Here is a 27,772-nt window from a genome sequence, read left to right as displayed (position 1 = left end):
CAGGCAGTCCCCATTTTCCATTCCTGTACCTGCGGTACAGGAGACAACCCACACCCTACAGACCCCCAGTCATAGCCACTTACTCCTGCTCAGCAAACACTCTGGATGTCTGCCCCTCTCACCAGGACCCCCACCTTCCACGCTGCACCACACTGACTTCACCCAGACTTTCTGCCTTCTCACACATCACCCACACTCACTGCCCTCACAGAATCCACCACCCACCCCTTGAGGTTGCCTCACACAGGGCTTGGAGAGGCTGGGTCTGGACCAACCTCGGGCAGACTGACAAGGCCTCAAAGACAGGGTTGGCGTCATCTCTGCATCTGCCCCAGCATGGAGAAAGCACCAGAAGCTGCTTATCAGGTGAGTGGGTATGGGGCTGGAAGCAGATCCCCTGTAGAGGCTGATGTGAAGCCAAGTTTGGAGTGGACACCTTGCCCCATGGCCCGAGTCCTCACCCCCATTCTCCCCCAGCCAGGCTACAGGGCAGACGCACCTATGACGGAGGCCACTGCCCGCTCAGACCCAGGGATGGCGCTGTGCGGGACTCCCAGGGTAAAGGCCTCACTGTAGCTCTCGTCCACCTCCACCTTCTTCCAGATGCGGAACTCACCCACGGAGCCCCAGCCAGTGGAAAAGCCGATGAATCGGACCTCTGGTGGCCTGGGGAGGGTCCAGGCCATGATGACAGACTCATTGGAAGGCTCTGGACCATGACCAACCTGGAAAAAGAGGCCAAGGCTGCTGGATGCTGGAAGGAAGCACACAGTGGTGCTCAGGCAGCAGGGACACTGGCTACAGGGGTCACAGACAAACTGAAGGTCACCTCACACATTCAATGGTCAACAGAGACACAACTATGGCATCTACAGGTTCCAAAGTCATCGGGCTCCCAGGGATCTCTGGACCTTAGCATATGCTATTCCCTCTGCCTGGAACATCCTCCAATCCCCAATTTGCCTGGTGAACTCCTATTCATGTTTCAAAACCCCGTTTGACTATGTCCCTCCTCTAGGAAGCTGTGTTAGCTGCTCCTTTTCTATGTCCCCTTTGCCTGGCCCCTAAAATACACCAGCCCCCATTTCACCTGCTTATATCCACTTTCCTTCTCCATGACCACCCACCATCCCTCAGATCCCAGATCCCTACACCCCTATAAGTGACTCCAGGCAGACTGTGAGCAGCCTGAGGTGGTGCCCTGTGTTTACCCTGCTTCCTCCCCACCCCTTGTCACAGCTGGACACAGAGCAGGAGGCAGCAAATGCCCAGGAGCATGAGGTTCCCACGTCCACCCCCATCAGCCCGGCCGTGCCTGGATGAACCCGCCATGCCAGCTGATCCAGAATGTTCTGAATTCATCCCAGGAGAGGATCTTTGCCGTGTGTGTGCTGGCCACAGGATCGCCCATCTTGCTGGTGGAGATCCAGGACCTGGTGTTCTGGTGCCCCCCCAGGACGATCTCTATCATGCCTGCTGTGTCCTGGGGCCCAGCGGACAAGGCCACGCGGGCATCATTGTGGGCTCGCACGGCCACATCAAAACGGGTGAGACACAATGGCCGCTGCACGTACTGGAACTCGTACTTGTTGGGTGTGGAGATGTGGACTCTCTCTGGATGGAGGGAAGGAGAGAGAGGTTTGAGGGTGCCCCTGGAGGCATCCTGCCTCTCCCTGTCTGTGCCCAGAGCTTAGAATCAGGACCACAGGGGGCCTGAGGAACAGCAAACAGAGTTGGCTTAATGACAGCTCTGCCAACAGCATGCAAAAGATGAAATGTTCACAAGGTTAAACCCTACAAAAGATGTACAAAGACTGTATGCAGGAGGAGACTGCAAAAGACTCTTGAAACTGATGAAGACCTAAATCGGTGGAGAGCTAGACCACATCCGTGGGTCAGAAGACACGGCAAATACATTCATTATTCACCAAACTAATGTTCAGATTCGCTGCAATCCCAACCAAAACACAGCAGGGTCTTTTGGGGGAAATCACAAAGCTGATTCCACAATTTATATGAAAACTTCAAGAATCTAGAAGAGTCAAAACAACCCTGATAAAGAACCAAGTCGAAGGACTCACACCCCTGACACTGAGACTTGATGGAAAGCTGCAGGAATCACTACAGTTTGGTACTGGTGTCAACACAGCAGGTGCTCAACAGGACAGAGTAGGGAGTCCGGAATGGGACCCACATGTGCATGAACAATTGATCTGCAACAAAGGCATGAAGGCAACTCAATAGCAAAAATCTTTCCATCAAATGGTGCTGGAACAGCTAGTTACCCAGAAGCAGAAAAGGGAACTCCAATCCAAACCTTGCATGGTCCCCAAATATCAACTCGAAATGGATCAGAGCCATTTTATAAGCACACAACCTAATACTACAAACTCTGAGGAGAAAACGTAGGACTTGGAGATTTCTTAGGTACAACAAAAGCGTAGTCCATAAAAAGACAGATTGATCAACTGGACCACATCGACATGAGAAACTTCTGCTCTTTGAAGGACGCTAGTAAGCGCAAGAAAAGACAAGCCACACACTGGGAGAAATGTCTTTGTGAAGCGTTTATCTGGGAAAGGACTTGTATCCAGAATATATTTTTTAAAAACTTCCAAGACTCGGGGGGAGGTAGGAAAAGAAAAAATGAAAAGATGGGATTGGGAGGGAAACAAACCATAAAAGACTCAATCTCAAGAAACAGACTGAGGGGAGAGGGTGGTGGGGAAATGGACATTGGGGAGGGTACGTGCTATGATGAGTGCTGTGAAATGTGTAAACCTGGCGATTCACAGACCTGTACCCCTGGGGATAAAAATACATTATATGTTTATTAAAATAAAAAAATTAAAAAAAAAAACTTCCAAGACTCAATTTGAAATAAACGTTAAAAGATCTGTACAGGCACTTTACCAAAAAAATATATCTATATACCAATAGTAAACAGGCACATGAAAAGATGCTTGAAGGATGAAAATGCACATTAAAACCACAATGAGATACCATCAGACACCTATTAGAAGGGCTAAAATTAATCAGATGGACAACCCCAAGTGTGGGTGAGGAGAATGAGGAAGTGATTCTCACCCGCTGCTGGTGGGAATGCGAAATGGTACTACCACTTTGGAAAACTGTGCAACAGTTTCTTAAAAGGTTGAATGCACACCTACTGTATGATTTCACTATTCCACTCACAGATACTGATTTAAGAGAAAGAAAAACACATTACTCATACAAAAACTTGTCCACAAATATTCATAGCAGCTTTATTGGAAATAGCCCCAAGCTGGAAATAGCTCAAATGTCCACTAACAGGTCAATGAATAAACAAAGTGTGAAGCATCCATTCAACGGAGTCCCACTTAGCCTTAAAATGACTGAATTATTGATACACACAACATGGTTGCCTCTCAAAATTTTTATGCTCAGTGAAAGAAACCAGATAAAAAGAGTACATTTTATATGATTCCATTTATATAAAAGTCTAGAAAGAGCAAAGTAACCTATAGAGACAGAAGGCAGGTCAGTAGTTCCCTAGTGACAAGTGTAGACAGGGGTGAGTGATTACAAGGGAGCACGACTTTGGGGCTTAATGGAAATCCTCATTTTCTTAGTTGTGATGGTTTCCCAGATGTACACACATGCTAACACTTACCAACTGTACACTTAAAATACATGTGAGTTATTGTAGTCAATTATACCTCCATAAACATGTTAAAATATTGCCAACTTTACTTCAAATACAAATATGTACTCAGCCTAGCATAAATTATGATGTGAAAATAGAAACCATATATGTAAGTGTCCAACAACATTTCAAAACGTTCCATAATGATCAAATTATGGAGCAGTCTTTTTTTGTTGTTGTTGTTTTGTTTTGTTTTAAGATTTTTATATATTTACTTGACAGAGAAAGAGTGCACAAGGCAGGGGGAGCAGCACACAGAGGGAGAAGCAGGCTCCCCCACTGAGCAGGGAGCCTGATGCGGGACTTGATCCCAGGAGCCTGGGATCATGACCTGAGTCGAAGGCAGACAATTAACCGACTGGGTCACCCAGGCACCCTGGGAGCAGTTGTTTGATAGAACATACTGAAACTGTTTTGAAATGCTGTTTATAAAGACTCTACAATAACAAGGGAAAGGGCTTGGGATGTGTTAAATGAGCAAGGAAGAACACAGAATCATATAGCTCATGAGTTACAACTATGTTACAACAAACAACAATCAATCCTACGAAACCAAATACAACAAAATGTCACAAGAAGAGAGATTTTTTTCTTCTTTCTAAGTTCCCTGTATTACAAAGGTATTGCTTTGTCTTTTCCCAATTTTTAAAATTGTGGTAAAATATACATAATGTAAAGTTTGTCATCTTAACCATTTTTAAGTGTACAATTCAGTGATATCAATTACAGTCATGTTGTGCAAATGTCGGCACTGTCCACCTCCAGAACTCTTTCCATCTTGCAAAACGAAACTCTGTGCCCATTAAACACTAAGTCACCAACCCCTCCCCACAGTCCCCAGTTTCCACCATTCCATTTTCTGTCTCTATGATTTTGACTTCTCTAAAAACCTCAAAAGAGTGCAATCATAAAGCATTTGTACACATGTATCACTTTTTGTCATTGTTTTTGTTCTAGAGAGGGATGTGGGGAGGGGCATATGGGGAGAGAGAATCCTGATTTGGGGCTCAATCTCATGACCCTGAGATCATGACCTGAGCCAAAATCAAGAGCTGGATGCTTAACAGACTGAGTCACCCAGGTGCCCCACACCCAGGTGCACCCACCCAGGTGCCCGTATCACTTTAAAAAATGTTTTTAATTTAAATTTTACTGAGATAATTATAGATTCACAGACAATTGTAAGAAGTAATATGGAAAGATCTGTGTCCTCCTGACCCAGTTTCCCTCAGTGGTATCTCACAAAATTCTACCACAGTATCACAACTGGGATATTGACCTTGATACAATCCATCATCCAATCTTCTTCATATTTCCCCAATTTTATTTGTACAGAATCCCTCCTATTGCCCTTTATCACCATATCCCCAACCTTCCTCCCCATCTCAGCAAGGACTAATATGACCTCCATTTCTAAAATGTTGTCATTTCAAAAATATCATAAATGGAATCATTTATGGACTCTTTGGGGATTGAGGTTTTTTTCCCCTCAATCCCCTTCATCCAAGTTGCCGCATAAATCATTAGTTTATTTCTTTTTACCAGTGACTAGGACTCCAAGGTATGAATGAACCATAATTTGTATAACCATTCACCCGCTGAAGGACACCTACGCTATTTCCAGTTTGGGGCTATTACAAATAAAGCTGACATGAATGTCTGTGTATGGGTTTTATGTGAACAGAAATCTTCATTTCTCTAGGAAAAACGCCTAGTAGTGCAATTTCTGGGTGCAATGCTTGGAGCATGTGTAGCTTTTTAAGAAACTACTGGCACTAGCCATACCATTTTACAATTCCCACCAGCAATGTATAAATGGTCCCTTTTCTCCACATCCCAGCCATCTTTTATTGTGGTCACCTTTTAAAATTTTAAGTCATTCTGGTAAGTGTGCATTGACTTTGTGTGCTTTATTTTGCATTTTGCTAATGGTTAACGATTTGAACACCTTTTCATGTGCTTATTTGCCACCAATATATCTTCTTGGGTGAACTGTTTATTTCTTTTTCCCCCTTTCTTTTTTTTAAGATTTTATTCTTAAATAATCTCTACACCCAACATGGGGCTCAAACTGACAATCCTGAGATTAAGAGTTGCATGCTCCACTGAGCCAACTCCCACTTTCTAATTGGATTGTGTTATTTATTGTTGAATTTTGAGTTCTTTATATATTCGAAATACTAGTCCTTTGTCAGATCTGGGTTTGGAAAGATTTTCTCCTACAAGTCTGTAGCTTGTATCTTCTTCCTCTTAACAGCATCTTTCGCTAAGTACTTTTTTTTCTTTTAAGTAGGCTCCACACCCAGCATGGAGCCGAACAGAGGGCTTGGACTCATGACCCTGAGATCAAGACCTGAGCTGAGATCAAGAGTCAGATGCTTAACCGACTGAGTCATCCAGGTGCCCCTTGTGAAGCAGTTTTTAATTCTGATGAGGGTCATTCATCAGTTTCCTTTTATGGGTCATGCTTTTTGGTATCATATCTAAAAATCCTTTGCCTAGCCTTAGAGCCCAAAGATTTTCTCCCAATTTTTTCCCTAAAAATTGTATAGTTTGACATTTAAGTCCACAATCCATTTGAGTTAATTCTTGTGTAAAGTGGGACCTTTAGGTCAAAGTTCATGCTTTTGCCAATAGATGTCCAACTACTCCAGCACTGTTTGTGGAAAAGGCTATCCTTCCTTCATTGAATCACCTTTGCACCTCTGTCAAAAATCATTTGAGCATATATGTATCATATTGTTATTTAATATAAAAAAAGGGAAACAGGTCAAGGAGGAAGTCTGTGTCCAGAATGGGCGGTCGCAGGACCTGTCATGCTAAATAACTTGGCAATGGCGACCCCCAGAGACTCCAGCTCAGATCCTCAGCTCCGTCCCCTGCCAAAGCCTGCTGGGTGAATGCCCAGTGCCAGTCCAAGCCTGAGCTCCAAGCTAAATGGTTCCTCTGGGAGGGACTGGACAGGGAGAGGGCAGGCCCTCCCACTGGCAGCCTGGGATCACGTTCTGCTTAGCATTTCCCTGACTCCACCAAGTCAGGGGAGTGCACTGGGCACTCTGTCCCCATTTTCTTTTCATGGATCAGGTGCAAGTACAATGTTGATTTCAGGGGACTGAAGCAGACCCCAAATCCCACACCTTCCAGAACCCGCTTTGATTTCCTATTTTCTCTAAGGCCCAGGATTCTGGGTTAGCCTTGTTTCCCACAGCTCTCCCATGATGTGACTTTAAGACCTCCCTTCCCTGGATCCTAGGCTCCTCACCCCAGAGCCCTGCAGACAGCCCTATTCCTGCCTGCTCTCCTCTCACTGGTGCCTCCAGTCCACATTCACGGGCACTTCCTTTCTGCAGGGGGATGCCCAGCCCTCACTCTGGCTCATGCTTGTCACCAGCCCGGACATCTCAGTTCTCCACTGCTGTGTCTTCTGAGCCCAGGCATCCGCTGAGTAGGGGGAGAGCTGTGACAGTGTGGGGGTAAGGGCCAAAGTCCTCAGCAGGGTGGGTGCAGGGACTCACCATTGGGACAGAAGAAAGCACTGTAGGTGTATGCACGGGGGGCTCCTTCCGGCTGAAACAGAGAGACAGGGAGAACTGAGTGCTGGAGGCGTGGTCGGCACAGGGGAGCAGCTGCCTTCCCACGCCAGCGGCTCCAAGTCTGGACCCTGCAAGGTGATGCCGATGTCACACGTACACAGTACCAGGTACCAGGCTGCCTACCTCCCAGGCCCAGGTGGGGAAACTGAGGCTCATTCTCCTTCTCCAGGCTCCAGTCAAACCAATGCGTTAATTGCTCCTAAATTCATCATGCTTGCCGCACACTCCTACCTTGCCCTCCCTGTCTCCCGGGCTAACTGTGGAGCCTGGCTCCTCCTCCATCCCGTAGGTCCCAACTGTCACCTGCTCCCCCACTGTACGCTGCTATCATCTGCACTTTCCTCCCCGGCAGATGGCAGGCAGCGTCGCATGAGGGTCCGCCAAATAACCCATCCAGCAAACCACCCATGCACCCGGAGCTCTCCCGCAGGGAGGGGAGGGAGAAGGGTTTTTGCCGCTTTATCGAGCCACACATCGGCCACCTCCTGCTTCAGAAATCCATTTTCCCGGTTCACGCTTCAGTTATTTGCATCGACCTCTCAGGTCTTCTGATGCCTCAATGTCACCTCCTGCGCCCAGAACGGCCTGCGCAGGTTGTACCAGCAGATGCTGCAGAGAAAGCAGGCCGCCCAGCAGCGTGAATGGGAGGAAGGGCCGAGGGAAAGGGCGTGTGCTGAAATGGTGTGTGCTCCATGCCAGCAGGACCACAGGCAGAAGGGAGGGCAGCTGTTTGCAGCTGGGCCACGGGGGAGGGGCAGACATGCGGAAGGCCGTAAGGAGGTTCATCGGCGCTGCTGGGCACTCTCGGTGTAGCGAGAGAGTCCCGATGTGTCCAAGCAGCAGCCCAAATACGGCGCATCGCTGCTACCGCAGGCCCAGGAGTGGCGCTGAAATATCAAGACAGGCGCCCGCCCCACTAAGTGGCAGATCCTAGATCCCCAGCCGGGGTGGAGGGTGTCAGGAAGACCCCAATCCCTGGGCCCCTCTACTCTAGGCTCTGTGTCCTTTCTGCACGGGCGTTCCAGCGACAGCCCTCCAGGTACCAGGTCACGATCCCCATAATTGACTGTGACAAACGGGAAGTCGGAGACCGAGGCACACCGCCCTCTAAGACGGTCCATGTGGGGGTCAGAGGACATTTCCCCGCAGCCCTTGCCAGTCCCAGGCCGCTCTGCCAAGCCCCACTCCACACGGGAGGAGGACCAGACGCTGCAGTCCCCCAGCGAGGAGATGCAGAGACCCCTCACCCGCCCCCCCAGACCGAGAGCAGGACCCACGGGGGCTGCCCCGGCCCTGGGCGGGGACCACAAACCCCAGTGAGGCCGCCACCCCATGGTTGATGGAATCAGGCCCTGGCGAAGGGCCCTCAGCAAGGACATGGGCTTACCTCAACCGTCACACTGCGTTTGATGTGATCCCTCCCAGCAGGGACCCGACTGTCACCGAAGCTCTCCTCCAGGTGTCTGAGGGCCTTCCCGTCCCGGCAGCAGCTTGCTTCTCCATAAGCTAGGGCTTTGGCTGCGGAGATCCGAGCGCTCAGGGCGTGCTGTCAGAACAGGTGCCCCCCCCCCCCGCCCCAGGGAGCCGTACCGTCCCTCCCCCTCAGCCCATGTGATTGCGTGTGCAGACATGTGTGTGCACATATGCGCGCTAGGCTGGTGTGGCACCTAAGCTCAGCTCCCCACCCAGGTGAAGCCTCGGGTCCGACCCGGGGGACCGCCCCACGCTGTGCCCTGACCGTCCTGACCAGTACCCGCCCCCCAGCCTGCTTCCCCAGCTGCCATCCTGAGCTCATCTGCTGCCCTGCCCACCCCTCACCTGTGCCTGGGCTCAGCTCGCGGACGCCTTGGTGGCCCGGAGCGGGAGAGGCCTGACGCCGCCCGGGGCCTCACCTGTGACGTTGCTGAGTCCCAGGTCACTGAAGGACAGAACCACCCAGGTGGGCTCCATCTCCCCGGAGGCCACACACATCTTCTTGGTCAGGTGGCGTTTGCCAGGATGCCCGACAAACCGGATGCCCTTGGGAACCGAGATCTTCACGTACACCTGCAGGGAGCGGGATGCTGCTTGTGGTGCCCAGAACGTGGGCACCCTCCCAGCATGTCCCACCGCCCCACCGCGTCAGCCCGTGCCAAAAGCCGTGCTCTTCTGGGAAGGCCCGCTTTCTGTGGCCAATCAGAACCAACTACTCTCGCTGGGAGCCCCCTCTTTACTTCAGCCCCCCAGTACCCCACGCGGGCAGCTTCCCCTCCAGACCAAGGTGGATTCAAGGGCAGCTCCTCCTGCTGTGTCCACCAGGGCACCAGAGGCGAGGGACCGCTCTCCCCTGCTGCCCCACAAAGCACTTCTTCTGACCTCCTACCTCTGAGGTCCGCCGTGTCATAACAGAGTTGCGCCTGTGTGCACACGTGTGCCACACTTGCATGCATCTGTGTGCAGACCTCCATGCCCGTGTGTGAGCATGGCCTATGCACACCTGCGTGCACGCATACACACACGCACAGCGCCTGAGTGTCTCTGTGTGCATGCATGTTATACCTCCCGACCTAGAACAGGCTCTTTGGTCCCCATTTGTCCAATCAGCATATATGAAGCACCTAGTGGATGCAAGCGCCCTACCAGGACCTACAGTGACGAGGCCGAAGAAGACACGAGGGATCCCTGGCCTCAGAGGATCAACGCGTCTAAGACACACGCAGGCATGTGTGATGCGGAGGAAAGGGCACAAGGAAAATCTAGCAACAAGTGTGACAGAGAGTTGGAATCCTGCCTTGGGACAAGCCTGGCTGGAGCGCCCACATTCCTCTGAGTCCGCGTTCTTCCAAGGAGGAAAGAGGAAACCTGAGAGCTAAGCGTCAGTGAGCCATATTTTCCAGGTCCTGGGTGGGACGACCAGCTGTCCGTGTTGAGGGGGTTATGGGTCTGTTTCCCTCGTGCCTCGGGGATGTGTAACAAAGCAGCCGCCCGTGTGCGCCTGTGTGAGCTCAGATGGGTACCTGAGGGTCCTGCCTGCCAGCTCGGTGAGGACCCTCCCTTTGGGGGAGCATCATCTAGATCAGGGATCTGTCTGCACTTATTCCAGCTTTTGAAGACTAGGCCCCTATCCCTCCCGGCTACACATGCTCGACACAGAGGTTAGCGGCATCAGCGCTCGGAGGTTGAGCACAGGCAGACCCCACGTCCTGGGCCCCGGGGTCTTCTGACGTCGTCACAAGGCCCAGCACACACTGGGGACTTAGGCAATTGGTTCTGAGTGACAATGAATGAGAATCACCAGCATTTCACACTGAGGAGCTCCTTTCCTGGGGCCTCTGGATGTTCCATTCCTATTTCAGAATCCGCACGGACTGCTTTTTTGTCTTTTTTCTAGTTGACATTTCCCTTTAATTAAAGGCTCAAGGGACAAGAAGCCCCGAGGCGATAGCACGTCAAGGTGCGGCTCCTCTCTAGAGTCAGAGAGACACCAGCAGGAAAGCCCAGTGTCCGCAGAGCAATTGCAAAGGAAAAAAAGGAGAAAAGCGTCTCGTGTAAGCTCCATGTCCCCCTCTAGGCTGACTCGGAATGTCATCCCACAATCATCCCTGTTGAGACTCACGAGGGGCCCTCACACCTCCTCTTTCCCTCCTGCCCCAGAGAAGCCGGCGGCGAGGGTGAGCGGGGCCAGGGTGAGCTCTCATGCCCTGTTCACCGATAGGGAAACTGAGGCAAATGGAGGCCATAAATAGAAATGCGAAGCCAAAGTCCGGTGTTCTGGGGCCACAAGGTTGGAAACGTGCTGAACCAGCAGCCTTGGGCGCCCTGCAGTTGCAAATTCTGATTGCTCTCTAGCCAGATGTCTTCATTTTTTCAGGAAAAAAAAATGGAAATCGGAGCTTGGAGAGTGAAATCTCTTAGTTTCCACGGTGTCTGGTTGAGGCTGTGGTTCACATCTTGTGCCCTCACCGTGGAATGAGCCAGCGGCCCTGGGGGTCCTCATGCACTTGGGCAGGGCCAGAAGAAAGTCAGCCGTGTCCCCCAGCTGTGTGGCTTGTTGGGATGAAGCTGAGACCAGCAGAGAGCAGGCCTGCTCCCGGTTGGGCCCAATCCTGCCCGCCAGTCACCCCTCCCCCCACAGCCTCGGCTTCCAACCCTCAGCCCCGAGGGCTACCCCTAGCCCCTAACCATGGAGAGCCCTCCCATCTCCCTTCCTCCCTCCCAACAGCTGACATCCAGGCCTAGCCAGTGCACAAGGATCACAAAGGTGGGGAAGGACGAGTGGTCCTGGCCTCTCCAAGCTGCACTGAGACACAGACCACAGTCCCCTGAAGACCCCTTCCCCATCACGCACTCACCTGGGCTCTCACACACACACACACACACACCCGCCCACCTTGCCTGCTGTCTTTCCTCGTCACCTGGGTCTGAAATCCTCCCCAGCCTTCAAGGTCAGCCCTGAGCCCATCCCCTCGGGGTAGCTGTTATGGGTTCGAGGGTTGCTCCCAGAAAGGTATTTTGAAGTCCTAAACTCCGGGCACCTGTCCACGTGATCCTACTTGGAAACACGGTCTCTGCACAATGAGGTTAGGGTCCACCTACTCCAGCAGGACTGGGATCTTTCGAAGAGGACCCACAGACAAGGTGTCCACGGAGGGAAGACACATGAGGAAAGGCCACTCGCAGACAGACTGGAGTGGGGCAGTGGGAGGCCCGGGAGGGAGCTCCCGCAGAGCCGCGGGGAGGAACTCGCCTTGTCCATGCCAAGGCCTTGGACTCTGGCCTTCAGAACCGTGAGCAAATCAATTTCTACAGTTCTCAGCCTCCCAGATCATGCTGCTTTGTCAAGGCAGCTCCAAGAGGTGGAGAGAGTGGCCTTTTCACTTCCTTCGCGAGAAGCCTAGGGCCCCGGCTTGGTCCCCCCAGCCTCTGCAGCATCAACGAGGTCGGCGCCCCTTCCGTGGACACTGTTCTTGGCATGTGCTCACCCATTCAACCTGTAACCACTGTGACTCCACTGTCCCTGATGTCTGTGGACACCGAAACACCAACAGGTGGAACGGCGTGGCCGCATCGGCAAGTGTGCGAGTGCAAACAGGGACGGTGAGCTCCTGCTTTGCGGATCTCCGGGATTTCCGGCCCCTGCCTCCCCAAAAACACAGCTGCTGCCCCTCCCACGGTCCCCTCCCCAGTTACAGAGATGCTCTGTCCCCTTCCAAGCCGCTGAGGCTGACCCCCACCCCCCATCCTGGCCTCCTGACATCATGGGTGCCTCGCCTCCCACCCAGACCCCCCAGGCACAGGGAAGGCTGGGGGGCGAGGGGCGGGTTTAGTACCTCAGCACAGGTGCCCATGTAGTTGTAGACGCTGAGCGGGATCTTGGCCTGCTCCCCGCGGACCACGTTGGGGGGCAGCGTGAAGTCGACAAAGAAGGGCTTGAAGGTCTTCAGCAGGGCAGGCGAGGCGACCCCCAGGCCCCAGGCCTCGGACAGACCCACGGCCTCACCCACCCAGCTGGTGATGGAGTCTGGGACCTGCATGCTGAGCGTCTCCTCGCCGGATGGGTCACTGCAGAAGGATGGACAACCATGGGCCCTTCTCTAGGGCCAGGCCGAGGCAGCCAGGAGGGGCTAGGGGTCTACAGCAAGGCCGGGGTGCTGGGAAAAAAGCATTTATGCACCACATGGCGTGTGACAGGCGAAAGCTGCCCCTCGGCCCAAACTCATATAATCAGAAACACGAATGGCCCTCAGGACAGCTGAAGACACAAGACCACGGGCCACGTGGGTTCAGCTGTGGCAACTCTGGTAGTGCAGGCCCCACCCGGTTCAGGGAGGAAAAGACACTGAATTGAGGGGACCGGTCATGTGAGACATGCTTGTGTCTCCTAGAAAGATGCATCCAAGCCCTAACCCCCAGTACTCGTGAACGTGACCTTATTTGCAAACAGGGCCTTGGCAGACGAAATTGGTTGTAAGGTCGGGCTGGAGGAAGGGGGGCCCCAATCTGATGACGGGCATCCTTCTCAGAAGGCAATTCAGACAGGACAGAGGAGGAGACGGAGGCGGAGATGGGAGGGATGTAGCTACAAGCTGGGGGATGTCAGAGCCCCCAGAAGCCAGAAGAAGCCCTGCCCACACCTGCATCTTGGACGTCTGGCCTCCAGAACTGTGAGAGAATCAGTCTCTGTTCTGAGTCACCCAGTCCGTGGCTCTTAGTGACAGCAGCTACCAGAAACTCTCACACCGCACAAAACAAAGGCAAAATTATCATCAAGAATTTTTAGGCTGATCGCCTGTGGAAACGATAACATTCGAGGCTACTTATCGGATTAAGTAACATACATGATCCGAGTGCACTCCGCCTGTTTCTTTTTGCCCTTTGTAACACGGCACTAGGGATAGAAAATCCCATATGCGGCTCGTGGTCTCTTTTTTCTTAGACTGCGCTCACGGCCGGAGGATCCCCCTGCCCCGGTCAGGGGCGCCCCTGATCACTCCGGGATGGCTCAGGAGGACAAACTCTGTGGTCTCCTTTGCATTTCCAGAATGGTCTTTTGAGATTTATCTTAGTATTTGGTGTAAGAGTCCTCGGGGGAGACGTGAAGCCCAGACAGCTCCCGGCCTAGCAGGGGTCCGGCTGTCTCTTACTCACCTGCCTGGCCCCCGTCCGCTTCCCAGGAGCCTGACCCAGGTGGCCCTCATTAGGTGGCCGGAACCCCCCAGCCCAAGGCACACAGCAACCCCACAGGGCATAGGGCCTCCATCCTCCCCTCTATGAGGATCACCCGCTATCATCCTGTCATGACCCCCTGGAAGGATGTTTTTAAGTTTCATATGGTCACAGCCAACTTCTCCGTGGACACTGGGTGCTACCACCCTACCCCCTCCCACCCCCCACCCAGGGGACACCCACTCACCCTGTTCCAGTGTTCCAGCCTCCCTGTCCCACAGCCTCCAATGGAGCTCAACTCCCAGTTAAAAACCCTTTGTGTGATTCCTTGAGGCCTAACCACAGGCCATTACGAAGGCTTTTCCTCGGCAGCCACCAGGGGACGCTGCCTTCCCCATTGAAGGTTCGTGGCACAGCCAGTGAACTGTGGCCTCTGAGGGGACCTGCCAGCCACGCTTTGCCCTCCCAGCCCCACTGCTTCCATTTCTAGGTCTGTGTGTCACTAGGGACCTGCCTGGGCCCCAAGGTCATTAGGTATCTGAAGACCATGGCCAAGGTCTCCTTATCAGTGGGAAGAAATCTTGAAGGCATTTCTTGCCACTTTGGCTCAGCACCCAGTACTTTCCCACTCTGAGCCCGCCCTCCTCCCTCCATTCCTCCGAAGCCAGGGTCCATAAAACTGTCAGACTCTTTTGCCCAAGGCTTCCTCCACAGCGAGACAACCCCATGTCTGACCCATCTGTGAGGTGTGACATTCTGCAGGGAAAGCAGAACAGGAGGAGTCAGGCTATACTCTCACGGCCATCATGAAAGACTTCACCATTACACTCACTGCAACTCCTTGTCTTGCTTGAATTGGCCACTCTGACACCTGACAGGTCAGCTCTCCCTCTTTCCAGCTCAGCTGAGCTCTTGAAAGCTCCAGCCTATCCCACCTTTATGGCATCCTGACCCTTGAGCCTTGCCCAACTGCTCAGGGTTACCCTGACTTACTGCTTTCCCACCCACACCACACCTGGCTCTGCCCACCAAGCTCAGGCAATTCCCTCTGCTGGAAATAACCAAGAAACAACCACAAGAGTGGGAGCTGCCTGCCAGCCTGCCTGGGCTCTTGTTATGGACAGGGAGCTATAAGGTGCACTAAGACTACCCTCAAAAACTCACAGAGGGGAGGTGGGCAGCAGAGCTGAGGACGGAACACCCTGGGTGCTGGAACCAGGATGCCATCCCTGATCCCCACAGTGTACACTGAGCTAGGTCCCCTGTACTGTGTTGTCATCTCAAAACTGCCATAAATCACAGAGAAAACAAACAGCACAATGACAGATGTGAGGCCCTCCTTATCAGTAATTACATTAAATGTAAATGGACTAAACTTTCCAATCAAAAAGCAGAGATTAACAGAGTGGGTTAAAAAACATGACCTGACTATCTGCTGTCCACAAGAGACTCACTTTAGCTCAAAGGCAAAAGTAGGTTGAAAGTGCAAAGACAAAAGTAGGTTGAAAGTGAAAGGATGGAAAAGATATGCCCGGTCAATAGCAACCAAACATGAGCAGGTATGGCTAGCCTGATATCAGACATAATGGACATTAAGTCAAAAAGGGCTACAAGATACCAAGAAGAACATTATATATTAATTGATTAAAGGTTCAGTATAGTGAAAAAATATAACAGTTATGAACTGTATGCACTTAATAAGAGACCACTGAAATATATGAAGCATACGTAAATGGACAGAACTCAACAAGAAATAAATAGCTCTCCAGTAATAAATGGGAGACTTCAACATCTCATTCTGAACAACAGACAGAACAACCAGACAGAAGATAAGTAAGCAAGTAGAAGACTTAACACAATAAAGTAACTAGATCCAGCAGACATTCACACAACAGTCTACCCAGCAACAGTACACATGTTCTTCTCAAGTGCACATGGGACAGTCTTCAAGACAGACCATGTATTGGGCCACAAATGAAGTCTCAGTAGTCAGTAAGAAAAGGAAAAGTGGACAATTTATAAATTTGTGGAAACTAAACAATATATTCTTAATTCACCAATGGATCCAAGAAGAGATCACAAAAGAAATTGTAAAATACCTAGAGATGAATGAAAACAAAACAGAACATCTCAAAACTTATGGGATGCAGCAAAAGCCATGTTAAAGCAGGAAATTTATAGTTATGTGGTCACTAAAAAAGAAAGATCTCGAACATACAACCTAATTTCACAGTTTAGAGCACTACAAAAAGAAAAACAAACTAAACCCAAAGCTAACAGAAGGCAGTAACAAAGACTGGAGCAGAGATAAATGAAGAACAGATAAATAATAAAGCATCAACAAAACCAAAAGTTGGTTCTTTGAAAAGATAAATGAAACTGACCAACTTTTAATTAGACAAAGGATTTAAAGGGAGAAGACTCAAATTACTAAAATATCAAGGTGGAGACATTACTACCCATTCTCAGAAATAAAAAGATTATAAAAAAGTACATGAACAACTGTACACCAATAACTTGGATAAACTAGTTGAAATGGGCAAATTCCTAGAAACACAAAAACCAGTCAAGGCCAAATTACAAAGAAAACCAAAATCTGAACAGACCTAGAGCTGAACAAACCTGCAAGGAGACTGAATCAATAACCAAAAATCTCTTTACTAAGAAAAGCCCTGCACCTGATGGCTTCACTGGTGAATTCTACCAAACATTTAAAAACATTCTTTAAAGCTTTATTTTATGTTAGTGGTGAGGGGGATGGGCAGAGAGAGAGAGTCCCAAGCAGACTCCAAGCTGAGCTTGGAGCCAAATGTGAGACTTGATCCCACAACCCTGAGATCACGACCTGCACCAAAATCAAGAGTTGGACGCCTGGGCGCCTGGGTGGCTCAGTGGTTTAAGCCTCTGCCTTCAGCTCGGGTCATGGTCCCAGCGTCCTGGGATTGAGCCCCGCATCGGGCTCTCTGCTCAGCGGGGAGCCTGCTTCCTCCCTTCTCTCTCTGCCTGCCTCTCTGCCTACTTGTGATCTGTCTGTCACATAAATAAATAAAAAACCTTAAAAAAAAAAAAAAAAGAGTTGGACGCTTAACCAAGTGAGCTACCCAGGCACCCCAAAACTTATCAAATATTCAAAGAAGAACTCTAGTGCACTGTTAGTGGGAGTGTAAAACAGTGCAGCCATTGTGGAAAACAGGATGGCAGTTCCTCAAACAATTACACATAGAATTACCATATGAGCCAACAATTTCACTTCTGCATATCCACCCCAAAGAACTGCAAGCGAGGTCTCAAAGAGATCCTTGCACACCTGTGTTCACAGCAGGGTTATTTATCAGAGCCAAAAGGTGGAAGCAACCTGAGTGTCCACCATGTTCCAGGTGTCAACCCTGGTACCAAAAACATCACCCAGCACCAAAAACATCAGCCCCCAGAAAATGTAGATACATTTGATACCTCTGAATGATAATGGACAGCCCGTCTTAGATTTAGACCCCTAGAACGGAACGCTGTCCTCTGGATCTGTTCTGACCACGAGAATTCTTCCCATAATGGCGACGCACACATCTTTGTGAAAGCAGCCTCAGGAGCCCCCCACTGGGAGCTCAGTTCTGTGATGCCCTCATGCCATGGTGTCTCATGTCTAGAAAGGGGGCCCAGCTCAGCAGTAAGCCCACCCACGGACCAGGAGGGCATCTGACTTTCCTGCCTAACCAGTTTCCCAGGGCAAGCCACCATGACCTTCTACTGGTACACTGGTGTTCTGACACAAATCATGAGCATTGAAAGAAAAAAATAAGCCAACAGCATCTGGCAGGAATTTGGCACAGTGGGGCGTCTTCAGAAAGGACTGAAATGGGGGGGAAAAAAGTGGAAAGGAAATATGAGAAAAGCAGCCTGTTTAGTGGGCAGGAGCCCGAGTTCCCTGAGGAGTGAGCGGGGTGTTTGGGGGGGGTCAAGTTCATGTTCCAGGGAACTGTAATCGTTTTAATGAGCTCGTTATGCAAACAGAGCAGATAGAGTTACCCCAAGTGGGAGTCATAAGAGGCACAAAGACCCTGCATTTCATATTTCCTGAGCAGATGTCCAAGGCCACAGTGGGATTTGGGGCTGACTTCATGGCGTTGAGTTTTATGTGTTGGAAAAGGATGCCCAAAGTCTGACTCAGATGCTGACATCAGATCTGAAAGCAAACCCACTGGGAATGATCTGGACTTGCCTGAGTGCCTCTGAGTCAGCCCGCAAACACAGCGAAGAAACGGCATCTTACTGTAAGAAAAAAGAAAAGCTCACTGTACCTGATGTTCAGACAATGCCAAATCCATGTTTCGGGGAAGAAGGTCCTTTTCCTCTTCTCTGCTCTATGAAAAATTAGAAAAGAAATGAGAAAGTGTCATGGGACCTACCTTAATTCTGTTACCTGACAGGTAAACTTCTACCCAAGTAGAACATAACACAGGAAGTCTTACCTGGAAAGGTCAACACTGGACTTGGTTACAGGGTCGTGGTTTAATTTTCTTGGCTGTCAACTAACACTCTAGTTGATTAGGAGAGAACCCACCAGTTCTTTTTTTTTTTTTTTTAAGATTTTGTTAATTTATTTGACAGAGAGAGATCACAAGTAGGCAGAGAGGCAGGCAAAGACAGAGGGGAAAGCAGGCTCCCTGCTGAGCAGAAAGCCCGATGTGGGGCTCGATCCCAGGACCCTGAGATCATGACCTGGGCCGAAGGCAGAGGCTTAACCTACTGAGCCACCCAGGTGCCCCAAACCCGCTAATTCTTTTACATGGCAGGGTTAACATTCTACTTGATGAGGATTTGAACAAGTGGTGCATCAAAGGTTTGACAGAATCACCCTAACTCAACAGTGGCACTTCACATTCTGAGTTTAGAAGGTAAGAAGGGTCACAGGGAGCCCCCCCAACATCCTCTCCTTTGCCATGTTTTTCCATATCATCACTTTGAGCCCCCAGCCCCTCCCTGTTTCCTAAAGAGCACCTGCCATTCCGGATTCATTCGCAGGAGCCTCACAGCCCACCTTCCTCAGGGACTGTCTTGTTCTTTAAAATAATAATAATAAGAAGAAAAATAATAATAGGATGCCCAGGTGTCTCGGTTGGTTAAACATCTGTCTCCGGCTCAGGTGATGATCCCAGGATCCTGGGATCGAGTCCCACATTGGGCTCCCTGATCAGTGGGGAGCCTGCTTCTCCTTCTCCCTCTGCCTGCCACTCCCCCTGTTTGTGCTTTCTCTCTGGCAAATAAACAAAATCTTTAAAAATAAAAATAATAATAAAACGGAGCCCTACTTGAAATTTGGCAGAACTTCTCAAAATTAAAAATGCCCACATCCTTTCAACCTGCAGGATCTCTCCGAGGAATGCACCCTGGAGATACTCATGGACACAGGCACCAGGACAAAGGGCTGGTTCATGGCGGCAAACAGACAAAAATCTCCATCAGGAGGGTGACCAGGTTAATCAGCTGGTAGTACGTTCATGCTGCAGGATGCTACATGTCAGTCTAAGGGAGCGCGGTCAGCAGAGGTGCACTGAGATGGATCCGTCTCCAAGACTTATCGTTGACTTTGAAAAGGAAGGCTCAGAACAGTCCTATAGTGTTCTCTCATTGCTTTTTTTTTTTTTAAAGACTTTATTTATTTATTTGGCACAGAGAGAGAACACCAGGGGAGCAGCGGATAGAGGGAGAGGAAGAAGCAGGCTCCCCACTAAGCAGGGAGCCCAATGCAGGGCTTGAGCCCAGGACGCTGGGACCATGACTCAAGCCAAAGGCAGACACTTAATCAACTGAACCACCCAGGCGTCCCATCTCTCATTGCCTTTAAAAAAATCCTGGGGTGCTTGGTTGGCTCAGTGGGTTAAGCCTCTGCCTTCGGCTCAGATCATGATCCCAGGGTCCTGGGTAGAGCCCCACATCGGGATCTCTGCTCAGCAGGAAACCTGCTTCTCCCTCCCCCCACCTGCCTTTCTGCAGACTTGTGATCTTTGTCAAATAAATAAATAAAATCTTTTTTTAAAAATCATCATATAGGGGCACCGGGGTGACACAGTTAAGCATCAGACTCTTGGTTTTGGCTCAGGTCATGATCTCAGGGTCCTGGGATCAAGCCCTCCATCAGGCTCCACACTGAGCCTGAGTCTGCTTGGGATTCTCTCTCCCTCTGCCCCTCTTGCTCATGCACTCTCTCTCACTCTCTCTCTTCCTAAAATAAATAAATAACTCTTTAAAAATATCCTTATGTATGCACAGAAAATTTCCAGAAATCTAAGAAATTATTGACCATGGTTGCCTCTAAACAAGGGAATGGAGGATCTAGAGGCAGGAGAGAGACTTACATTTAATTATGTAAACTTTCACACTGCTTAAAAAGTTTCAACCACTGCACGTGGTTAAGAAAAATATCTTGTCCGGGCGCCTGGGTGGCTCAGGGGGTTAAGCCTCTGCCTTCGGCCCAGGTCATGATCTCAGGGTCCTGGGATCGAGCCCCGCATCGGGCTCTCTGCTCGGCAGGGAGCCTGCTTCCTCCTCTCTCTCTCTCTCTGCCTCTCTGCCTACTTCTGATCTCTCTCTGTCAAATAAATAAATAAAATCTTTAAAAAAAAAAAAGAAAAAAGAAAAATATCTTGTCCTCAGAATATGGATGTATGGATGTGTGAACCAATTACAAAAATGCATGGATACTTCCTTTTAAAGGCATGTCTTATGCCTTTCTGCACTGGGGTTCACAATTGCCTTCATGGTTTGAGGTTTCAGAAAATTACTTTCATACCCACTCTAGGCCAAGTTCTTGGGGCACCTGCCATAAGAGGGCAGGGCCCCCAAGGCGGTGTCTGGTGGGTGGAGGCCCTCACCCAACTACGTACTAGAAATGCCTCCATATGTATCCCAAGTACCCAATGGGGAGACTGGTCTGCCCATGCCATGATGTGGAGTTTAGAAACTAGGACCCTTGTGGGCCTGCCACACTCTTGCTAAGTGTGAAGCCCAGGCAGGAAGAACCCAGGAGAACAAAGTATCCGGGACCTCCATCTAGATGGAGAGGGTGCGAAAGATGGAGAGGAAGCTTTTGTGGACAGGCCTGCCAGGGCGGGAGGTCCCCGGGGCCACTTCTGGCTCAGAACAAGGACTGAGGAGTGTGGGGCCCACCCTCGGGATCTCCGGAGAGATCAGATCCTGTGGCACTACTGACCACACAGACCCCAGCCCCAGCCCCTTGGTTCTGCATCCCTCTTGCAGGAGTGGGCAGGAGGGAGTAAAGCCAAGCCCTGCCTCCCCCATGCCAGTCCCTAAAGCCAGAGATGGTGGGGAGCCAATGTCTTCAGAACACTCCCCCTTCCCCAGCTAGCTGGCTGACAGCTGGGCTTGAGAAGGGAGCAAGAGAGGCAGCCAAAGAAGGGGGTGGGAGAGAAGGGAGGGGAGAAAGGATGAGACAGGAGAGAGGAGAAACACACCGCCACCTGCAAAACAAAGCTTTCCAGGACTTCAGGGACAAAGCCACAAATCTTCAGGGGAGATGTGAACCCCTCTCTCTCAGTCATCGATAAGTCAGCAAACAGACAAACAAAAAGTGAGCAAGAACATGAAAGATCTGGGCTTCCCCATCTGTAGGCTTGACTAAAGCATGCATGGGGAGCCTTGTGCAGAGTGGATGGGGCCTGGGATCTTCTTTTCAAGAAGACACAAACCTTTACAAAGCCTGGCCACACACTAAGCCTCCAAAGGAAGAACCAGACAGTGGACAACAAAGACCATGTTCACTGGCCATAATGCGTGACTGACACAAATTTATAAAACAAATTAAAAATAATTTAAATATCACTCTGAAAGTTTAAAACAGGTCCACTTCTGGATAAGGCCCAGTGCAAAAAAAGTTAGCACCTCTTTGGAACCAAGCGGGAACGGAAATGGTTCACAGCACAACTTAGGTGCTGCTAGAGTGGCACTCTGAGGGAAATTCATAACCTTCGAAAGGCTTAAATGTGTTGAGTTAAAACAAGACACTGGAAAGCATTACTTGGTGTCCAACTCAAAAAAGCAGAGACTTGAAGGAAAAAAGGGAAGAGACAGGAGGAGAAGGGAGAGGAGGGACCAGGTGGAGGAAAGAGGTAAATAGAAAGAATTTTCTAAGCAGAATCCCTGGGAGAGGGAGGGTCAAACTCTCCACCCCAAACCCTCTGTCCCAGGGAGCTGGGACATAACCTTCGAAAGGCTTAAATGTGTTGAGTTAAAACAAGACACTGGAAAGCATTACTTGGTGTCCAACTCAAAAAAGCAGAGACTTGAAGGAAAAAAGGGAAGAGACAGGAGGAGAAGGGAGAGGAGGGACCAGGTGGAGGAAAGAGGTAAATAGAAAGAATTTTCTAAGCAGAATCCCTGGGAGAGGGAGGGTCAAACTCTCCACCCCAAACCCTCTGTCCCAGGGAGCTCTGCTCCTGACGCGCCTTCCTCCCTCTGCACCCCCACCCCCTACACAGTCAGGTGTGGTCAGGTGTGGTCAGCAGTGACTTTGCCCCCAGGGGACAGCAAGCATTCTCTGAAGACATTTTCAGTTTTAACAACTGGGGGAAAGGGGTGCTATTAGCATCAGGTGGCTGGAGGCCGGCGATGCTGCTTAGAACCCACTGTGCGTGGACAGCCCTGCCACAGAGAACCATACAGCCCCCGAGGTCCATAGGATGAGGTCAGACAGCCCCGCGCGAGAGGTGGCAATTACCTGGGGGGTTGCCTAGAGGAGCCTGCGGCCCCCAGGCTCCCCGTGTGGGGCTGGAAGGCCGGGACAGCCTCATCGGTGTACAGGCCGCCATCTTGTCGGTGGTTCAGGCTCACCAGGTCGGTCATCACCACCAGGCCTGTCTCCTAAGCAACAGACAATGCCCAGAACCCAGGTGGGCAAGCGGACAGGACGGCCCCAACGGTTCCATCCATTTGGAGCTTCCAGCCCGACATCACCGCTGCGTTGTGGCTCTGGGGGAGTCAGGCCTCTGCTCTGGGCTTGGTGACCAGGCTGGGGGGATCATGGGACCCAGTGACTGTTCCATGACCTGGGACAAAGAGCCACATGTAGGACTCCGTTTACGGGAGACATCCAGAACAGGCAAATCCATAGAGACAGAAAGCAGACTCGTGGTTGCCACGGGGTGGGGGGAGTGACTGCTCGTGGGGATGGGGTTTCCTCTTGAGGGGATGAAAATGTTCTGGAATTAGACAGAGGTGCTGCTTCCACAACATTGTAAGTGTCCTAAATGCCACCCAATTGCCCACTTTAAAATGGTTCATTTGGGGGCACCTGGGTGGCTCAGTCATTAAGCGTCTGCCTTCAGCTCAGGTCACAATCCCAGGGTTCTGGGATCGAGCCCTGTTCTGGGATCGAGCCCTGCACTGGGCTCCCTGCTCAGAGGGGAGCCTGCTTCTCCCTCTGCCCCCTCCCCTCACTTGTGCACACATGTTCTCTCTCTCTCTCTCTTTTTATCTCTGTCTCAAATAAATAAAATCTTTAAAAAAATACTGAGAGCAACTCGACTGCTGGCCAGCTCTGCTTCGGGAACAGGGAATGTAAACTCCAAGGCATCACCTCTTAATTCCGAAAGCTGCCAGGCATTTAACAAATGTGCGGCTGATACGCATGTCAATACAGATACAGACAGACACAGATGTGGAATGCACTTTCTAGCTACTGTAGCAAAATGTTAATCGCCGAATCTAGGTGGCGGGCATACAGGTGTTTGTTAATTTGTTCAAACTTTTCTCTAACTCTGAAAATCTTCCATAATAAAAACAGGAGAAAAAGGATGCATTTTAAATGATTATAAAACTGGGATGAAAAGCAGCCACAATGGGCCGTGCATTCGAGTGGAGTCAGCCAGCGGGCTCCCGGCATGATCGAGAGTGATGCTTGCACCCCTTGGGGTCCCCGGCCCCCACAGCTCAGGAGGAGGAGGATGGATGTGAGCTACAAATGTCGGGGTGGGCGCCTGTCTGCTCCCAGGGTGAAGGTTTTCCTTCCAGCAAAGCACCCTGACGTCTTTGCTCCTTCCCAAGTTCAAGTTATCAGTCGACACTCATACCATTCTGCACCCTGTCTGCTGTGCAAATTGGGAGGGTGCACTTACGAGCTCCCATCTGGCAAAATCAAACATTAGTGCTGTCCCAATAAAAATTTGGAAACATCCCCCCTGACCATCTCTGTGTCCCCTCTGTGTTCCATAGTGAGAGGCGCTTGGAAGAGGGTGGTGGGTCTAAAACCACCTGTCCTTACAGCGAAGGCAGACCCAGAGTCCTTGGTGCTGCCCCAGGGCCATGGGAAGAAGGAGGAGCGCCGTCGTCGTCGGGCCGCCAGTCCGGCCCACCAGAAAGAACCATCCTCCCGGGACGCCCCGAAGGCATCAGAAACATCATACTCTTCCAAGTCCCGGAAGACCTGCAGGCAAAGGGAGAGAGGGACTGGTTGACTGGAGGTTTCTTGTCAACCCCAACCGGGTCTCGGGGGTCTGGCATGCTCCTATCTCCACCTCCTTTCGCAAATATCACTCGGAGACCATCTTAGGTGTTGGGCACTGGTGTCACCGGCCTCTTCTAACGACGGGCAGGGGTTGGGGCTGGAGAGGTAGGGCCTGGACGATGTTACATCGCAAGAATCTGATGAATTTAACCCCGAGATCTTTCAATTCACAAAGAAACCATCAGGGACTGGGTTCCCCAGTGAAAGAAAGAATCTAGACTCATATGAGGCCCTTCACTTACTGGAAAGGGAGAACCCCCCACCCCGCTGTGGGGGTGCTGGACCCATGCTCGAGGGCCCCCACGCACCTGGGCCGGAGTCAGCTGGAATCCAGACCTGAGCAGGTAGACGCTCTTGTCCACCACAGTGACACACACACAGCTGCCCCTCGCAGCCCTGACCCTCAGGTCCACAACCTCCCCAGGCTGGGTCTCATTTGCGGAATACGTCAGTGAAACCTGGACCCAAACACAGCAGAGAAATCCGGAGCTTGGCCACCCTCTCCACCTGCCAATGGACGCCGGCCCTCACCAGCTCAGTGGGGACCATGGCCTTGCTGCCCAGGCAAGGACAAGGCCAGGCGGCAGAGTGATAGAAACAAGCCCGGTGCAACTGGAATGTTCTACACAGAGGATGGGAGAGGAGGGGCGAGGTGGGGGAGACAGGTGCTGGCTGAGGACTTGGGGCAGCCATTTTCAAAGGATGCAGAGAGGTGGGGCAGAAGGCTGAGCCCACTCCTGGGGACAGGAACAGCGTCCCTTAGGTTTGGAACCCAGTGGGGACAGAGAACAGTGGACCGCTTTCCCTTTGTGGGTTTAATGCAATCCCCCTCTGGGGGACTTTCCAAGAAGTAAAGATGCAACTTATGTAATAATTACTCCTGAAGGCAGGGCAGCCCTTGCAATCCCGCCTGGTACACCCTCTGGGATCCCAAAGGCAGCCATGTGCAGCCCACCTGGGCACAAACACCCCGGATGGTGCTTCCCCGTCCCCGCCCCCCCGCTTCCCTGGCTAGTTCCCCATGCTCTACCCGGTTTTCAAAGAAGGTCTCAACGGCAAACTGGAGGCTGTCGGCAACCCCTTCTCCATTCTCCCTGACGTAGAAGACGAGCAGGCGGCCCAGGGGGACCATGCTGGGGCTCACGGCCAGCCGAAGGGAGGTCACACACACGTTGACCTCGGCTGCTGGGGCAGGAGGAGGCTCTAGGACCAGTCAAAGGTGGGGAGAGGCATGAGAATCCAGCAGCCCACAATGGGACCACCAATGCCCCAGGCTGCCCTGGGGGTGACATGGGGCGCCGCAGGGGGAGGGGCTGGCCCTGGGCGAGGGCTCCATGGATACTCACACCCCCCATTACTTCACCTAGAAGGGAAGGGAAACCCAAAATGATGGGGGCGGGTAGGATTCCCAAAGTACCATGCGGGTCAGCAGTTCTCAGCCAGGGCCAAGCTGCACCCCCAGGGGACACTTTTGGCTGTCACGACTTGGGACTGCATCTAGTGGGCGGGGCCGGGTGCTGCTCAGCCCCCTGCAGAGCGCGGGGAGAGTGATCCAGCTGAGCCCTGCTTACCCCTCCTTTCCGGGGTGACTTGCCCCTGTCTCAGTGGTTCAGAAGGAACGAGGAACTCCTGCCAGGGCCCGGGCTCACCCGTCTCAGAGAGGTGCATTACTCGAATGGGTGTCTCTGGGGCCGCGCGTCTGCTTCTCTGCAGGGTGACAGGGGCGGGCTGCTGGCCGGAGAGCACGATGTTGCCCCGCGCAGCCACCTCGTAGTACAGGGTGAAGTTGCAGGGACACGTGGACTTCACGGGGAAATGGGCTTCCTCTCCGACCTGGGGGAAACACGCAGCATGGGGAGCCCTGCCTGGCACCCCACAGCCTGGGACAGATGGCTGCTCTGGGGCCACGGGGAGGCCAGCATATGGCCGGGGCAGGGGCTCTGGCCTCAGAGCCAAGAACGGGGCATCGTGGCAGTGGGCAGTGGCCGTGCCCCCGCGGCAGCCTCAGCCGCGGCTCTGCGACCAGGACTGTGGTCAGACGGAGCGTACTACCGGTGTGGAAGCTCTCGACGGGGTGGGGTGCAGCAACGAAGTGAACCTGGCCCAAAGAGAGGTCTGGCCTTTGTCCCCCAACCCGTCCCCCCCACACGGCCCCAGAGGGGATCTCTAAGTCTCTGAAATGCCCTGCCTGATAAGCATCTTTGTCTACCAAGGCCTCAGGCCACACCAGATACTGATAATACGATTTATGAGAGCTGGGGGCCAGGGTGCTGTGTCACATCGTATCAGTGTCACGTCTGGAGGGGCTAGGACTGAGGTCGGCTATGCAGGTGGTCACCCAGGGCTTTGCAACTGCCCATCCCCACCCCCCAATAAAAACCCCAGACCCTGAGCATCCCTGCTCACAGATCTGCTAAGGGTCTAGGGTCCAGAACACATAAAAAACTCACAATGCAACAGTGAAAAGATAATTTTCTAAAACTTAAAATCAGTGGCGGAAGCTGACAGTAGGATATGCAGGATCTCCCTGCACTATTTGAGCAACTCTTCTGAAAATCTTAAATTATTTCAAAATTTTAAAAAAAGAAAGTATGGGAAAAAAAGAGAAAGAAAGAATGATAGCAGATTAGAACATATTAAGCAATTTTTTTTAAAGTTCATAAGTCAGTAACATACTCTGAACCACCGCACAGCAACAAAAATAACTGTGGGGAGGAGAGACGGAAGGTTCTTTCTTTGTACAGAGGAACACCGGCTATTAACGCAGAAGGAATGACAGAATTCAGAACCGCCATCACGCAGTGCCTCTGGCGATAGTGGATTATAGCAATGGATTGTCCGTGACGCTAAAGGCATGGCGGAGGGTGGGAAGGAGTTTGCTGGGGCGTCAGGACATTGTGGCTTGGGTCTCAGATGGTCACCCCGATTACTCAGCAGCCTCCCCCGCAAGCGGAAAGAGCTGGGAGGAATCAGACCCGACCCCGGGGTAAAATCAGCTCCAGCAACAGTGGTGCGTCCTCATTCTGTGCCTCTTGCCAGGACCCCACGAGAGCAGCAAGGACGTAGCAATTCTGCCTGATTCTAATGCGGAATGTGGGATCGTCTACCAGACCACGGGCCTGAATTCTTCACAAAAGTCAGGGCAATGAAAAGGCAGAAGCAGGGACTGTTCCCGATCAAGAGCAACTATGGACACAGAAGAGCCAAACGCAACACATAAACGGATCCTGAAATGCATGCGCACATGCACGTGCACGTGCACACACGCACACACACGTGCATGCACGCACACATGCTCATTCCCAGAGGCACATGCAGATAGTTGCACAC

At 51.4% G+C, this 27,772-nt stretch overlaps 1 protein-coding gene across 1 annotated transcript in view; it reads right to left on the bottom strand.

Annotated features, from left to right (window-relative positions):
* The window catches only part of CPAMD8 (C3 and PZP like alpha-2-macroglobulin domain containing 8), a 74,663-nt gene that overhangs the window by 21,672 nt on the left and 25,219 nt on the right, over positions 1–27,772 (bottom strand). The window contains exons 14-25 of the mRNA XM_080810331.1: positions 26,092–26,275; positions 25,473–25,645; positions 24,751–24,900; positions 24,200–24,361; positions 22,658–22,800; positions 18,222–18,284; positions 12,591–12,822; positions 9,174–9,327; positions 8,669–8,799; positions 7,204–7,255; positions 1,316–1,614; positions 500–725 (exon numbers count right to left, since the gene is read on the bottom strand). Coding sequence (XP_080666457.1) covers positions 500–725; positions 1,316–1,614; positions 7,204–7,255; positions 8,669–8,799; positions 9,174–9,327; positions 12,591–12,822; positions 18,222–18,284; positions 22,658–22,800; positions 24,200–24,361; positions 24,751–24,900; positions 25,473–25,645; positions 26,092–26,275 — 1,969 coding nt within the window. The remainder of the gene's footprint in view (positions 1–499; positions 726–1,315; positions 1,615–7,203; positions 7,256–8,668; positions 8,800–9,173; positions 9,328–12,590; positions 12,823–18,221; positions 18,285–22,657; positions 22,801–24,199; positions 24,362–24,750; positions 24,901–25,472; positions 25,646–26,091; positions 26,276–27,772) is intronic.

This window comes from Martes martes (assembly GCF_963455335.1).
Source record: "Martes martes genome assembly, chromosome: 1".
In the NCBI taxonomy this organism is placed as follows: domain Eukaryota; kingdom Metazoa; phylum Chordata; class Mammalia; order Carnivora; family Mustelidae; genus Martes; species Martes martes.
The sequence above is the reverse complement of the archived record's forward strand: the minus strand, read 5'-3'. Positions and strand labels throughout refer to the sequence as shown.